General features: G+C 44.1%; 1 protein-coding gene across 1 annotated transcript; it reads right to left on the reverse strand.

Moving 5' to 3' along the window:
- Positions 1-15,230: 15,230 nt before the first annotated feature.
- Positions 15,231-16,181, reverse strand: LOC128568591 (olfactory receptor 56-like). Its single transcript, XM_053566231.1, has one exon. It carries the CDS (start codon positions 16,179-16,181, stop codon positions 15,231-15,233), a length of 951 nt encoding a protein of 316 aa, XP_053422206.1.
- Between the last annotated feature and the right edge of the window lie 221 nt (positions 16,182-16,402).

Below are 16,402 nucleotides of genomic sequence, written 5' to 3' on the forward strand. Positions count from 1 at the left end.
TTTCAATTCTTTTGATTCTGTTGATATTTGTTTTGTGTCCCAGGATATGATCAATTTTGGAGAATGTTCCATGGGGTGATGATATTCTTTATCTTTGGGATGGAGTGTTCCATACGCGTCTATCAAGCACAGTTGTTCTAGGGTCTCATTTAAATCTCTTATATCCTCGTTTAATTTCTGTTTAAAGGATCTGTCCAGCTCTGTAAGAGGAGTGTTAAGGTCCCCTGTTACTATGGTATTATCAGATATCATATTGCTCAGACTGAGTAAGGTCTGTTTCAAGAATCTGGGAGCATTTAAATTGGGTGCATAGATATTTAGAATTGAAATGTCTTCCTGTTGTATTTTTCCCTTGACCAATATAAAGTGACCATCTTTGTCTTTTTTGACTTTAGTTGCTTTAAATCCACATGTATCTGAAAATAAGATTGCAACTCCTCTTTTCTTCTGAATTCCATTTGCCTGAAAAATTGTCTTCCAACCCTTGACTCGGAGCTTTAATTTGTCTTTTGAAGCCAGGTGTGTTTCTTGCAGACAGCAAATGGATGGCTTGTGTTTTTTAATCCAGTCAACCAACCTATGTCTCTTCAGTGGGGAATTCAAGCCATTAACATTTATGGAGATAATTGATAAGTGTGGTAGTATTCTGTTCGTCTTATTTTGTGAGAGTCCATTGCTTAGCTTTATCTTTTGCATCAATGTGGAGGTTTGGTTCTGTCCTTTAATTTCTGAGTTCTTACTTTGCTGCTGATCCATTGTGGTGGTCAGTGTGCAGAACAGGTTGAAGTATTTCCCGTAGAGCTGGTCTTGTTGTGGCGAATTTCCTCAATGTTTGTATATCCGTAAATGATTTGATTTGTCTGTCAGTTTTGAAGCTTAGCTTAGCAGGGTACAGAATTCTGGGCTGGAAATTGTTCTGTTTAAGTAGATTAAAGGTAGATGACCATTGTCTTCTTGCTTGGATTGTTTCATTAGAGAAGTCTGCAGTCAATCTGATGGATTTGCCCCTGTAGGTCAACTGGCGCTTACTCCTGGCAGCTTGCAGAATCTTTTCTTTTGTCTTGACTTTGGACAGGTTCATCACAATGTGTCTTGGAGAAGCTCGGTTAGAGTTGAGGCAACCTGGGGTCTTATAGCCCTCTGAAAGCAGTGTGTCAGAATCTTTGGTGATATTTGGGAAATTTTCTTTTATAATATTCTCTAGTATGGCTTCCATTCCTCTGGGGCATTCTTCTTCCCTTTCTGGAATTCCTATAACTTGTATGTTGGAACGCTTCACAAAGTCCCATAATTCTGACAGTGAATGTTCTGCTTTCTCTCTCTTTTTTTCTGCCTCTTTTACTATCTGAGTTATCTCAAAGACTTTGTCTTCTACCTCTGAAATTCTTTCTTCTGCATGGTCTGACCTGTTGCTGATACTTTCCATTGCATCTTTAAGTTCCCTGATTGACTGTTTCATTTCCTTCAGCTCTGCTATATCCTTTTTATATTCTTCATATTGTTCATCTCTTATTTGATTCTGTTTTTGGATTTCCTTTTGGTTATTTTCCACTTCATTAGCAGTTTCCTTCATTGTTTCCATCATTTCTTTCATTGTTTTCAACATGTGTATTCTAAATTCCCTTTCTGTCATTCCTAACATTTCTGTATGGGTGGAATCCTCTGCAGTAGCTACCTCCTGGTCCCTTGGTGGGGTTGTTCTGGACTGGTTCTTCATGTTGCCTGGAGTTTTCTGCTGATTCTTCCTCATTGGTGATTTCTTTTATCTGTTTCCTTGCCCTAATTTTCCTTTCTCTTCCTCTTGCTCTTTAAGTTCTCGTGCCTGTGGACTAAGGGTTACAGCACCAGAAGGGTGAGAAGGTTTAAGAGCAAAAAAGGGATGAAAGAAAGGAGGACCGAGTGATAAGAAAAAAAAAAAGAAAGAAAAATAGAGAAAGGAGAGGGGGGTGGGTAAAAGGAATATTGACAAAAAGAAGAGAGGCACAGAAAGAGGGAGACACAGCAATATAGGTGTACAGTAGGGTACTTTGATACAACCTTAAAAAAAAAACCACCTTCTGGGGGTGCCCAGTGGGGTGGTTCCCTTGAGGTCAGCAGCTCTTTGCTAACCTGATCAGACACAGTACCCCACCTCCACCAAGTAGAGAGGAAAGACAAAAATGCTGTAAATCAAACCAAAACAAGCAAACAGAAAACTTTACGGAATAAAATTGGCTGGAAAAACGAAATAATAGTGGTAGAAACACTAACAAAAATGAAGTTCTAAGTATTGAAATAGGCAGCAGTGGGAAATTATAATTAAACTAGAGAAATTGAGAAAGAAAAAGGATCTGTATGGAAAAGGTTGAACTTAAAAAACAAAACAACAATCCACAACATCAAAATAAACAAACAAAAAAAAAAACAACCAAACCAAAAAAAAAAAGAAAAAACACAACCAAAAACAAAGCAGTATGTATATGTTATTGAATATTGTCTGGGCAACACGTGGTCTTCTGGGGTATGAGATGTTAATCACAGTTCTGATACGACTGGAGGCTGCTAGTTTCTCAAACCCCAGCAGATAGACACCCTAAATCTCTCTTCAGCCCACTTAAAAGGCACTTTGAACTTGTTCACTTACTGAGCAGAAGCTTTCTCAGGGAAGTGCTTGTGGCTGGAATCACTGCTGAAGTGGCTATCCACTTACCCTGTGTCTCCCTCTTCCCCCAAGGGTTAGGTCTGCAAGGCGGCTCAGACCCCGCCCTTAGGCTACTTGGTCGCTGGGTTACCAGCTCCCACCCAATTCCAGCTCTGTGACCCTGAGGGCGGAGCTTGCCGGGACAGATCGCTCACAATGTCTGCCTGTGACCCAGAGCCAAACACTATTAGCTCCATCTGGCTCAGCGGCTCAGACTGGGGCCCTAGACAAAGGCCAAAGTTCTCCGCACTCCCGCTCAGGCTCTCCCCAAGGCAGTTCAGCTGAGTGCCAAGTCCAAAGACACCAAAACAGTTCACAGGTAAGGCCTTTCTGGTTTGCAGTCTCGCTGCTACTGAACTTACAGTTGCGGGCGGGTTTAGACAGATTGAACACACGTGACCACTTGCCCGTTTTCCACTGTATTAGTCCTCCTTTGGGGTCCAGAAGTCTCTCGCTGACTCCCTGTATCCTCTCAGGGGTGATGATAGGCAGATCCCACCAGCCAGAGATGCCTGGAGTCCTATCTCCCCAGACTCACGGTGCCCAGATGCAAGGAAGCTGTTACTCCGCTGCCATCTTGCTCCGCCTCTTCCTGACGGCCATGTTTCTTAATCTCATCTCTGACCCAGCTATCATTCAGCATAAGGTTATTTAACTTCTATGATTTTGTATGAGTATGCAGATTCCTGTTGTTACTCAATTCAAGTTTTATTCCATGGTGGTCCGAGAAGATGCATGGAATAATTTCTATTTCTTTAAATTTACTGAGGTTAGACTCGTGACCTAAGATGTGATCAATTTTGGAGTAAGTTCCATTGCCTGATAAGTATGTGTATTCAGTTTTGTTGGCATGAAATGTTCTGTAGATGTCTGCTAAATCCAAATGTTAGATGGTTAGGTTTAAATCTAAGATTTCTTTGCTCAGCTTCTTGTTGGAGGATCAATCCAACACTGCCAAAGGAGTGTTGAAATCTCCGACTATTATGGAGCTCGAGGAAATCAAGTTGCTCATGTTTGTTAGAGTTTCTCTTATAAAATGAGGTGCATTCTGGTTGGGTGCATAGATATTAATAATTGAGATCTCATCATATTGCGTATTACCCTTGACAAATATGAAGTGACCATTCTTGTCCTTCCTTACTTTTGTTGGTTTAAAGCCTATTGTATCTGCAAATAAAATTGCCAACACCTGCTTTTTTCTGATTACCATTTGCCTGAAATATGGATGACCATCCTTTCACCCGGAGTCTGTATTTGTCTTTTAAGGTAAGATGTGACTCTTGTATGCAACAAATGTCTGGCCTGAGTTTTTGTATCCAGTCAGCTAACCTATGCCTCTTTAGAGGACAGTTTAAGCCATTGACATTAATGGAGAATATCCATAAGTCTGGTGAAGTTTTGGGTATCGAGTTTTTCAAAAGTCCAGTGGGCATTTTTAATCCCTTCGCCAGTGTGGAAATTGGAGTTTGATCCGAAGTTTCTGAGTGAGTTTACTTTTGTGGTATAGGATTGGGTTGGTCATTATGGAGGATAGGTCTGAGAATATCCTGAAGAGCTGGTTTGGTTATGGCAAATTTCTTCAACATATGAATGTCATTAAAGTATTTAATTTCTCCATCATAAATGAAACTCAGTTTAGCTGGATACAAGATCCGGGGTTGAAAGTTATTTTGCTTTAGGAGATTAAAAGTCAGTGACCAACCTCATCTGGCTTGAAAAGTTTCAGCAGAGAGATCTGCAGTCATTCTAATATTATTCCCTTTGAAGGTAATGGTTTTCTTTCTCCTGGCAGCTTTGAGGATTTTCTCCTTTATATTAACTTTAGTGAAGTTAATTATGATACGCCTGGGGAATGTCTTATTGGGGTTGAGTCGTGCTGGGGTTCTGAAGCTGTCCACTGTCTGAATTTCAGAATCTCTAGGCATGTCTGGAAAATTTACTTTCATAATTTCATGGAGAAGGTCCTCTGTGCCCAGCAAGGCCACTGCATCTGTTTCTGGAACTCCTATGATTCGGATATTCACCTTCTTCAAATTATCCCAGAGCTCTCTAAGAGAATGATCCGTTTTTGCTCTCCATTTCTCTTCCTCTTTGAGAGTTTGGGAGCGTTCAAAGGCTTTATCTTCGATGTCAGAAATCCTTTCTTCTGCTTGCTCCATTCTGTTGCTGAGGGATTCTACTGTATTTTTCATATCTTTGAGGGCTGCAAATTCTTGCTTCAGTGTGTCTAAATCTTTGGTGGTTTTGTCTTTAAATTCGTTAAATTCTTGAAACAACTTTTGAATTTCTCCTTGAATTCCTAATTCCACCTTGTTAATCTTGTCTGCAATCCAAATTCTGAATTCGATTTCTGACATCTCAGCCAGTTGTTTATGAATGGGATCTTCAATTGCACCTGCCATATCTTTCCTTGGGTGGGGGGGGGTGATCTATTCTGGTTATTCATGTTACCAGAGTTTTTCCGCTTATTCCACCCCGTGGTTGTTTTACTCCCTCTGATTTTTCCCTCTGTGACTTTGTTGAGGGCCTGTACAGTGTTGTGGCCTGAGAAACTCGGGCCCTGTCTGGTGTGGTGGGGCTAAGTGGTTCTGTCTTGTTTTCAGCTGGTTTCTGTTCCACCCTAGTGAAACAGATACTCCGGATTGAAGTCTGAGCTGTGGAGAAATATCAGCAATTAAGTCACCCCACCCCCCCACCAGCAAACAATTGGAAAAGAAAAATCAAACCTTCCTACCACCGTGCACCAGGGCACCACCTGATTTGTCCTCAGGTGATTGGTTCAGTTCAAAAAGTCCAAATCAATTGTCTCAGTCTGCACCTGTCTCGGGTGAGAGAGTTTAAGAGGTCTCTGGGAACTGGATCACAGGGGTCTGGTGACTACTCTGGTGTGGCTTGCTCCAGTGCTGCATGGAGTCAGGAGAAGCCACCCAGCCAATATATCAGTCTGGGAAGGTTGATGCCTCCTTCCCCACCTTGCACCGCTGTCACACCCAGTCACTGATAGCCCTGCAGTTGGCTGACCCAGTTGCCTGTAGTGAATCGGTACTCCAGGAGTTTGCACCTGCCTGAATCACAAGGAAGTCTGCCAGGCCGATGCGCTCTGCCTCTCTCTAGCAGGAGGAGGTGAGGTCTGACAACCTCAGGCGCTTGATGAAGGTTGGGGGGTTTTCACTCAGGTCCAGTCTTGCCCCTGATTAATGTTACTGAAAGAACAGAACAGAACAACTCTGTGGTTCCCCTGCAGAAGAGAAGCTGAATTGAGTTCCAAATCAGCTTGTTTTTGCTCTTGTATTGTCCATAGGCTGACGATCCCCTGAGGGCCAGGTGCGTCTTAGGTTTAGTAAAGCGGACCTCTGGGTCAGCCCCGCCCTGGGAGTTTCCCCGGTTTGCAAGTTGGAGTAGCCTCAGGCAAATCCTATACTCAGAGTCTCTGGTTGCCCAGGGAGACAAGGGGTGTGACTTCAGAATATTCGGTAGTAAGCCGTATTGCTAGCAAAAGAGGGCTGCTGTTTTATGGTTCAGGCAACCGCTGCTCCGGTGTAGCTCCCTTCCAGTCAACCGTCCTCTCTCCACTCCTGTACCCCAGAGTCTGCACCGACCAGCTGCAGCCCAGCACTGTCTACACCCCTTGAGCAATCGCCCAAGAGTCTGGACCCCTAGGGGACAGGCCTCCAGACCTTGGAGCAAGAGTAGAGGGGAGTGCGGGGAGCACTGGGAGCCTGGTGTTGCGGGCAGAGAACACACACGGCTTTACACAGTTTTATGCCTGGCCGTATTGTCACCAAAAGACGGCTGTCGCACTGTGCCTCAGGGAACTGCCACTCCGGTGCGATCCCCTCTCCGCCAACTGGGACTGGCCTCCAGACCTCAGTGTGAGTAAAGGGGAGTGCTGGGAGCTCATAATTCCAGGTAGAGACTATATACAGTTTTATGCCTGGCAGGAGGACGCCATGGCACCCTAGTAGGGGAGGTAGGTCCAGTTTTTAGAGGGTCTCTCCCATGGAGTGTAGTGGGAGGACCTTTGAACTCTGCCCGATTGTTTGTGGGGCACTCTGAGCCATTCTCATGGGGGAGGGGATTCCCGTCCGCTTAGTGATGGATTTTGTACCTTTTGTTTGCATCCTTGTGGTTGCAGCTCACCTCAGTGGGGTTGATGTGCATTCTTCAACCTTCTCTCTTAGTGCAGCTCAAATCCACCAGGTTACTTGCTGAATTTTTGTCCTTTCACTCTCCTACTGGACAGGAGCTTCTGTGGAAAGCTGGCTTCAGTCAGCCATCTTGTCTCCTCCCCGCCTTTTTCTGGAAGTTTTAAAGTGCGTTTTTTTTCCTTTGATGTCTGCAGTCTCACTCCAGTGTATCTGAGTATGGCTTTATTTTTATTATGCTACTTGGAATTCAAGGAGCATTTTCATTCTGGGAACTTGGGTCTTTCCATGGTTTTCAGGCAGTTCCCTTTCTCTTTCCCTTCTCCAACACTCCCTACATCCCTCCTGCTGGAATGTGTAGCATTCTAATAAAGCCTCTGGGGCTACATTTCAGGCTTCTTCATCATCTCTTCATACTTTTCTAATCTGTGCTTCCTTATGCCTAATTCTAAGTGTTTGGTGCCAACTTTCAATTAACTGGCTCCAACCTAGAGTTTATCCTAACTTCTGCATTTTTTTAATTTAATACACCAATTCTACCTCAAATATTTTCACTGTTTCCTTTTCATAGTCATCATTCGTGGCTCATTTCTGATTAGTTTAGCTTCACGGCATTGTATTCTATTTTATTAGGAGATAGACTTTCTTTTTTTATTTTCACTTTTTTTTTATTGTTGGGGATTCATTGAGGGTACAATAAGCCAGGTTACACTGATTGTAATTGTTAGGTAAAGGCCCTCTTGCAATCATGTCTTGCTCCCATAAAGTGTGACACACACCAAGGCCCCACCCCCCTCCCTCCATCCCTCTTTCTGCTTCCCCCCCATAACCTTAATTGTCATTAATTGTTCTCATATCAAAATTGAGTACATAGGATTCATGCTTCTCCATTCTTGTGATGCTTTACTAAGAATAATGTCTTCCACTTCCATCCAGGTTAATACGAAGGATGTAAAGTCTCCATTTTTTTAATGGCTGAATAGTATTCCATGGTATACATATACCACAGTTTGTTAATCCATTCCCGGGTTGGTGGGCATTTAGGCTGTTTCCACATTTTGGCGATTGTAAATTGAGCTGCAATAAACAGTCTAGTACAAGTGTCCTTATGATAAAAGGATTTCTTTCCTTCTGGGTAGATGCCCAGTAATGGGATTGCAGGATCAAATGGGAGGTCTAGCTTGAGTGCTTTGAGGTTTCTCCATACTTCCTTCCAGAAAGGTTGTACTAGTTTGCAGTCCCACCAGCAGTGTAAAAGTGTTCCCTTCTCTCCACATCCACGCCAGCATCTGCAGTTTTGAGATTTTGTGATGTGGGCCATTCTCACTGGGGTTAGATGATATCTCAGGGTTGTTTTGATTTGCATTTCTCTAATATATAGAGATGAACATTTTTTCATGTGTTTGTTAGCCATTCGTCTGTCATCTTTAGAGAAGGTTCTATTCATGTCTCTTGCCCATTGATATAAGGGATTGTTGGCTTTTTTCATGTGGATTAATTTGAGTTCTCTATAGATCCTAGTTATCAAGCTTTTGTCTGATTGAAAATATGCAAATATCCTTTCCCATTGTGTAGGTTGTCTCTTTGCTTTGGTTATTGTCTCCTTAGCTGTACAGAAGCTTTTCAGTTTAATGAAGTCCCATTTGTTTATTTTTGTTGTTGTTGCAATTGCCATGGCAGTCTTCTTCATGAAGTCTTCCCCCAGGCCAATATCTTCCAGTGTTTTTCCTATGCTTTCTTTGAGGATTTTTATTGTTTCATGCCTTAAGTTTAAGTCCTTTATCCATCTTGAATCAATTTTTGTGAGTGGGGAAAGGTGTGGGTCCAGTTTCAGTCTTTTACATGTAGACATCCAGTTCTCCCAACACCATTTATTGAATAGGGAGTCTTTCCCTCAAGGTATGTTCTTGTTTGATTTATCGAAGATTAGGTGGTTGTAAGATGTTAGTTTCATTTCTTGGTTTTCAATTCGATTCCAAGTGTCTATGTCTCTATTTTTGTGCCAGTACCATGCTGTCTTGAGCACTATGGCTTTGTAGTACAGACTAAAATCTGGTATGCTGATGCCCCCAGCTTTATTTTTATTACTAAGAACTGCTTTAGCTATACGGGTTTTTTTCTGGTTCCATACAAAATGCAGAATCATTTTTTCCAAATCTTGAAAGTATGATGTTGGTATTTTGATAGGAATGGCATTGAATAGGTAAATTGCTTTGGGAAGTATAGACATTTTAACAATGTTGATTCTTCCCATCCATGAGCATGGTATGTTCTTCCATTTGTTAATGTCCTCTGCTATTTCCTTTCTGAGGATTTTATGATTTTCTTTATAGAGGTCCTTCACCTCCTTCATTAGGTATATTCCTAGGTATTTCATTTTCTTTGAAACTATGGTGAAGGGAGTTGTGTCCTTAATTCTTTGTCCCACTTTTCTACAAAATTAATTTCATCTTGAATGAACTCTACTTCTGAGTGTTGATTTGGCTTATGTTTTAGATTATTTCATGTTTTTAGGCTCCTTTTGAAGGATAGATTTGAATTTTTTTTTTTTTTTTTTTTTTTTTTTTTGCAGTTTTTGGCCAGGGCCAGGTTTGAACCCACCACCTCTGGTATATGGGGCCAGCGCCCTACTCCTTTGAGCCTCAGGTGCCACCCTGAATTTTTCGTTGTATTGTCATCAATTTTTGTCTCTTTCACACATGTTCTCCTACAAAAATGTGTGCCCACCCCGATGCTCAGCTCAGTGGTTTGTGGCTCCTTCTTTCCAGCCTTTTAGGTGCCACATCCTGAAGGAAGATTAAAAGTGAGAATTGATTTGCTGCCCACATGGCACTGGCACCAGGGCAGAGCCAAGTGACTAGTCACACCTACCCAGGCCTGGCAGGTGGGCTCCAGTGGCACTTGGCAGCAGCTGTTTAGTTTCTTTTTAGGGTTCAGGTGTGAAGCCTCACTCAGCCTCCTACCGCCTCCTACCCTATCTTTCATGGAACCTTTGGTTCCATCTGCCCTGCAGGAACCAAACCTTTGCCCAATCTGGACATGGCCAGCCCCAGGCCTCCACAAGCCCAGAGAGCAGGGTTCCCGCCATGCTCATTGTTTGACATTCTCTGCTGTCTCTATCCCACCATTTTTCTGGTCTTATATTTGAAACCCGCGTCTTCCTGGCTTTCTCTGTTTATATATTAGCCATTGTTTCCATATGTTTTGAGGGGAGAGGATTGTGATGTATGAGCATGTTGTACCATCCTGACCTAAAGTCAGATGTCCTTGTCTTTTAAAAAATCCTCATACACTTCACCCCACTCCAGATCTGGGCGTTTGTCCTCTTCCCTCTGTACCAGGGCCAAACGTCCCCTGAGTATCTCCCTGGATTCCTCTCTGTGTAGGTTGGCTGTGGCCCCGAGACATTCAGGACAGTGAGAGATGCAAACAGAAGGAACTCAGCTTCCCCCAATGCTCCCTCCACATCATTGAAGCCACAATGGAAAGAACCCTTTTGACACAGGGCTGAGAAATATCTAAATATATTCACAATTAAATGTGGTTTTCTATGCAAAACACAAACCTTAATTGTCATGGTCTTGCAGAAGCACCACTCTTGTGTATCAGTCTTCTCTCTAGGATGTGACTGCAGAGTCTCTTTCTAAGGGGGCCACTTTCTAATTAACTAGGAGAGGGTCATTCCAAATGCGGTGTTGAGTGATGAGAGAGACACCAGCACAGACAGGCCCATTTGGATAGTTTCTTAAGCAAAAATCTCTTGGATTTTCAAGTGCAGGGTGAACCTGGCACTATGTTGTGCTGACCAGCCTGAATTGCAGCCCTCTCCAAGCCCCTTGGGAGCCTACTGTACACACACTTAGGGATCCTGTAGCTTATGTCCCCTCCACGTTACATCTTCCTGTACCTCATAATCCTAGCTTCATAAACACACCCACTAATGCTCTAAAAAACAGCTAAGAAGATGCAAGTAGCCTCCCTTAATCACCGTTTGGCTTTCTGCTGCTTCAGTTACCCGCAGTCAGCCACAGTCTAAAAATATTGAATGGAAAAGTCTTAAATTTTAAACTGTGTGCGTTCGTCAGTCTTTTGTCCAGGGCATCAAGGCACCACACTGTTTCTGCTCCCTCCCTGCTAGTCACCAGAATGCTGTCTCAGTTATCAGATCAATTGTCACAGTACCACAGTACTTGTGTTCAAGTAACTCTTATAATAATGACATAAAGTGGGCGGCGCCTATGGCTTAGTGGGTGGGGCGCTGGCCCCATATACTGAGGGTGGCAGATTCAAACCCAGCCCCTGCCAAATTGCAATAAAAACATAGCTGGGCACTGTGGCAAGCGCCTGTGGTCCTAGCTACTTGGGAGGCTGAGGCAAGAGAATCGCCTAAGCCCAAGAGCCGGAGGTTGCTGTGAGTTGTGACACCACAGCACTCTACCAAGGGCAACAAAGTGAAACTCTGTCTCTAAAAAAATAATAAATAATGACCCTAAAGTGCAAAAGTACTGATGCTGGCAATTCAAATCTACCAAAGAAAAGCCATAAAGTGCCTCCTTTAAGTGAAAAGGTGAACATTTATCATTAAGTATGTAAGTATAGGAAGAATATAGTATTGATATCAGGGTCAATACTCTCTGCAGTTTCAGGCATCCAGTGAGGGTCTTGGAATGTGTCCCCCTTAATCAGGGAGGACAATTGTAATGTATATAAGCTTGATATGAAGGTCATACCCATAAAATTTGCCTCCGTCAAATATGAGGTCTGACAATTAAGTTCATGAACTGGGCCTAGAAACCATGCTGCATACCTCATTGCTGAATATCACCATGGTCACCCTCAAAGAACTCCTCCTGGGAAGCTGTGCACCAAAGCCAGCACCTAGTCCACCCTTCAAAGCAATTTGGGAACTCTTTTTCTGGGATGGCCATCAAAGTTGTTGTCATTTTACACTTAATGTCCCGAATGTCATCAAAATGTCTTCCTTTCAATATTTCCTTTATCTTCAGGTAAAGAAAAAAAAGTGATTGGGGTCGAGTTCAGGTGACTAGGGGGGGTGTTCCAATACAGTTATTTGTTTGCTGGCTAAAAACTTCCTCACAGACAGGGCTGTGTAAGCTGATGCATTGTCATGATGTAAGAGCCATGAGTTGTTGGCCAAGACTTTTAGTCAAGATTTTCCTATTTCTCTATCAATGTTTACTTGGTTGGCTATGCTTCTCACAGTCAACTAACAATTGTGATGCACATTCCAATGAAGTTTTGCAATGTTTTAATCAGTTCTGCTCATTACTGGCTGTTCTAGCCTCTCTTCATCAGTGACACCTGCCATTTTCTTTTTCTTGTCTTTTTTTAAATTTCAGATTAATACAAGGGTACATACAATTAGATTACATTGTGTGCATTTATTAGGTGGCGTCCCAGTTGTAGTTGAGTTCTTCACCCAGGAGATGTGTCGTGTACCCCTACATTGCACCTGTTAGGTTTACCTAGTCCCCATTCCCCTTCACTCTTGTTCCTTCCCCTCTTTTTGAATTTAATTCTGTTTTTCTCTTATGCAGGGCTATGGTTATTTGTCTGCTAGTTTCAATTAGTACTGAGAACATGGGGTGCTTGCTTTTTCATTCTTAAGATACTTTACTAAGGAGAATATTCTTCAACTCCATCCAAGTAAATACAAAAGATGTAAAGTCTCTATCTTTTTATGTCTGAATAGCATCCCCTAGTATATATATGCCACAGTTTATTAATCTATTCATGGGTTGATGGGCACTTGGGTTGTTTCCTCATCTTTATGATTGTGAATTCAGCTGCTTTAAAACATCCATGTGCAAATGTCCTTATGATAAAATGATGCTTTTTTCTTCTGGAAAATAACTACTAGGAAAGCAACCTAGTAATGAGGTTTCAGGATCAAATGGATGGTCTGCTTTTAGCTCTTTGAGGATTCTCCATACTTCTTTCCAAAAAGGCAGTGCTAGTTTATAATACCACCAACAGTGTATAGCTGTTTGCATCTGCAGCTTTGGGACTGCAGATGCAGTGAGGTGAGCTATTCTCACCGGGTTAGTACATTGCCATTTTCTTCATGGCATTATCCCTATAAACTTGAACTAACGTGTCCCTGATTTCACTTCCACTCTTGATAGGTTTAGCAAGAAATTTAAGGGGGGATTTTTGTTGTTGTTGTTGCTCTAACTCAACCTCCCACATTCTCATGATTGCAGACAAAAACGTGAAACATCAATAATGAACACTACTCAGCAAGACATCACCATACGGTGTGACACAAACACAGCTATGAGACACTGATAGACCAAGGTTATGAAGCCTAACTGAGTTGGTTTTTTTAACAGAGCTGCCAATGTTAGCACATGGTGGCAAGTTCACAAACTTAATTGTCAGACCTTCCTATAGGAGAAAAAAAAATTTTTATTAAATCATAGCTGTGTACATTGATATGATCATGGGGCATCACACACTAGCTTCATAAACCATTTGACACAATTTCATCACACTGGTTGACATAGCCTTCCTAGCGTTTTTCAGTTATTGGGCTAAGACACTTACATTCTACACTTACTAAGTTTCACATATATCCTTGTAAGATGCACTGCAGGTGTAATCCCACCGGTCCCTCTCCCTCTACCCACATCCCCCCTCCCTCCCCTCCCTTTCCCCCTTCTATGAAACTAATTTAGGGCTCTCACATGAAAGCTATAACCAAGTTACAGAAAGCTATAACCCAGTTACAACCTATAGGAGAAAATTATCAGATTATCCTCATACTTCAGATTTTGCTAAGAATGAATAATCCTATCAAAGTTTTATCTTGGTCCATCTTGTTATTTTGTTTTTTAGCTTCCTCGAGTGGAAATATAGAAAAGTCAGGAGTAGTGGAAAGGTTTTTGCTGGATCCCACCTAACTCCTCCCATATGTTTCTTCCTCTGTTAAAGAAACCACCGGCTCCCCTGCTCCACAGCTGAGCTACAGGGAGGGAGGGCTACACAAGAGCTCAAGCACAACACTCCTTCAACTGCAAGACCACCTTTCTGATCAGCTCTCTTCTCCTTTAAGTACTTCCCATCCTGGCCAAAGTTCAGAAGAAAGACAGATAAACCTCACAATGCCACAAAGCTTTCAGAACACAAAGCTCTCTGAACTCTAAAAGTAAGTTTCCCAGAGCTGCCTTTGGAGTCCTCACAGAGGTGGAGGTTGGAGATTCCATTGCAGGGACATCATGAAGAGGTTAGGCACATAGTGTGAGGCTTTCCTCTGTTGTTCAGCATCCTGTCCTGCACACTTTCCCCTCTTCTCCTTTGCTCTGCCAGGAACCCCCCTGGGAGGCCCATCCATGGTTGCTCCCCTGGCCTATAGCCAACTTTTTTTTTCAGTATAACAAAGAGAGATTTTATCTAGAAAAAACGAAGATAAAGTTTAGAGCACTTCCAAAGAGAGGTAAAAGTTGGCTATACATCTCTCAGCTCATGAAGGAAAAAGGTGAGAGAGATGTATAGCCAACTTTTGCCTAATCTCCTTCTCAACATCAAAGCTTTAGTTGAGGAGTGTATGTCTACACCCAACAGCCTCTCACTGACACCTCCTCTCTGGACCTGCATCTACATTTGCAATCTTGTCTTGGGCCTTTTGTAGATGTCTCCCATGGTGCCATTTCTGATCTGTCCCTGACAAACCAATGGAGCTCTTTGTGTGGTGTGCTAATATCAAAAATTGAATTCACACAGGTGGCCATATGTAGCAAGCTCCAATTTAGCATCATTCCTGAATTTCTCTGTGTCCCAGGTTAAGTTTTCTGGAAGCAGATCAAGACAGTCTTTCTTCTTCCTTTCTTTTTTTTTTAGACATGCTTTCTTTGCAGGAGGTTTTTGCAAAGTGCTCTTATGATTGAAACCTTTGGTGGGGATGGGGAAGCTGAATCAAAATTAGACACAGGGAGAAGCTGCTTATGATGTCTCAGATGAGCCTAAGGAGAGTTCTGGAAGCTAGGATGGCCCTCAGGGTCAAACTGAGGCAAGGCAGCTAGGCCTTTATACACTTCATGGATTAGTCCTGGGATTCAAGGGTCTCCATCTTCCCTGCAAGAAAAGGGGATGGCCCTGAGCAAGATGGCTCTCCCCACACATGGGCAATTCCCAGAGAGAGCTTTCACCCACGACTGTCCCTACAGCTGTGTGATGAAGGCTCCTCGCAACCCTGTAGGCCCAGCCTCCCTTCTGCGTAGCCTACACTCTGCATGGACATGATGAATTAAACTGAGGTGTCAATGTGACTAGAGAGCTTTTATTATTTTCAGTAGGGCTCATTTGTTTCTCCTCCAAACTAGAGTTGACTGATCCGGGTTCCCAGACTGCAGAGCCCATATATATCTTCAGGCACTGGCTCAGGCCTAGCCCCATCCTCTGCCACAGGGACACCTGCTCAGGAGCTTCCTCAGAGCTCCCGCCACTTCCTTGTTCCTCAGACTGTAGATGAGAGGGTTGAGCATGGGGGTGACCATGGTGTAGAAGGCCGAGACCACCTTGTCCTGCTGGGCAGAGTGGTAGGCCTGGGGCCGCATGTAGGTGACCATGGCAGCGCCGTAAAAGAGCGAGACCACCACCATATGCGAGGAGCAGGTGGCAAAGGCCTTCTGTCGACCCTGTGCCGAACGCATGCGCAGCACGGCGGCCAGGATGCGCAGGTAGGAGGCGGAGATGGCAGCAAAGGGCAGCAGCAGCATTAGCACACAGCACACGTAAATCATGGTTTCGTAGAGCGATGTGTCTGCGCAGGCCAACTTGAGCACGGCGGGGACCTCACAGAAGAAGTGGTCGATCTCCTGCGGGCCGCAGTAGGGGAAGAGGAGGGTGAAGATAGCCTGGATCAGCCCGTCCACCAGGCCGAAGAGCCAGGACCCTGCAACCATGAGCCAGCAAACGCGGCGGCTCATGACCACCGAGTACCGCAAGGGGTCGCTGACGGCCACGTAGCGGTCGTAGGCCATGAAGGCCAGCAGGAAGCACTCGTCCCCCAGCAGCGTCAGGAAGAAGAGGATCTGGAGCCCGCAGCCGGTGAAGGATATGGCGCCCCCGCCGCGAAGGACGTCGGCGGCCATGCGCGGCGCCACGGTGCAGGCGAGCAGGAAGTCGGTGAGCGACAGCCAGCCGAGGAAGAAGTACATGGGGCTGCGCAGGCGCGCGTCCAGGCTGATGAGCAGCACCAGCAGCCCGTTGCCGCCAAGCGCCGCCACGAACATGACCATGAGGCTGCAGAAGACGAGCAGGTGCGGCGGCGAGTGGGCGAAGAGCCCCAGGAGCACGAAGTGGGAAATGAGCGTCTGGTTCCCTGCCCAGGCCATGGTGCCTACTGGGAACGGGGTGCGGAGGGCTGTGGTCTGGAAGCAGAAGGTGGACGTTTAATGCCAGGTGTTGAGGACGTTGCAACTTGCCCTACCCCGAGTCATCCTTTTTTTTTTTTTTTGCAGTTTTGGTTAGGGCTGGGTTTGAACCCGCCACCTCCGGCATATGGGGCACAGGCGCCGAGTCATCTTTTTTGAATGTTACCCAGAGTTTGCAGTGT

This window comes from Nycticebus coucang, chromosome 17 (genome assembly GCF_027406575.1).
Source record: "Nycticebus coucang isolate mNycCou1 chromosome 17, mNycCou1.pri, whole genome shotgun sequence".
Classification (NCBI taxonomy): domain Eukaryota; kingdom Metazoa; phylum Chordata; class Mammalia; order Primates; family Lorisidae; genus Nycticebus; species Nycticebus coucang.

Bases quoted from the DNA above. Each gene is read 5' to 3' on its own strand.
- LOC128568591 (XM_053566231.1), bottom strand. From the start codon at position 16,181: ATGGCCTGGGCAGGGAACCAGACGCTCATTTCCCACTTCGTGCTCCTG.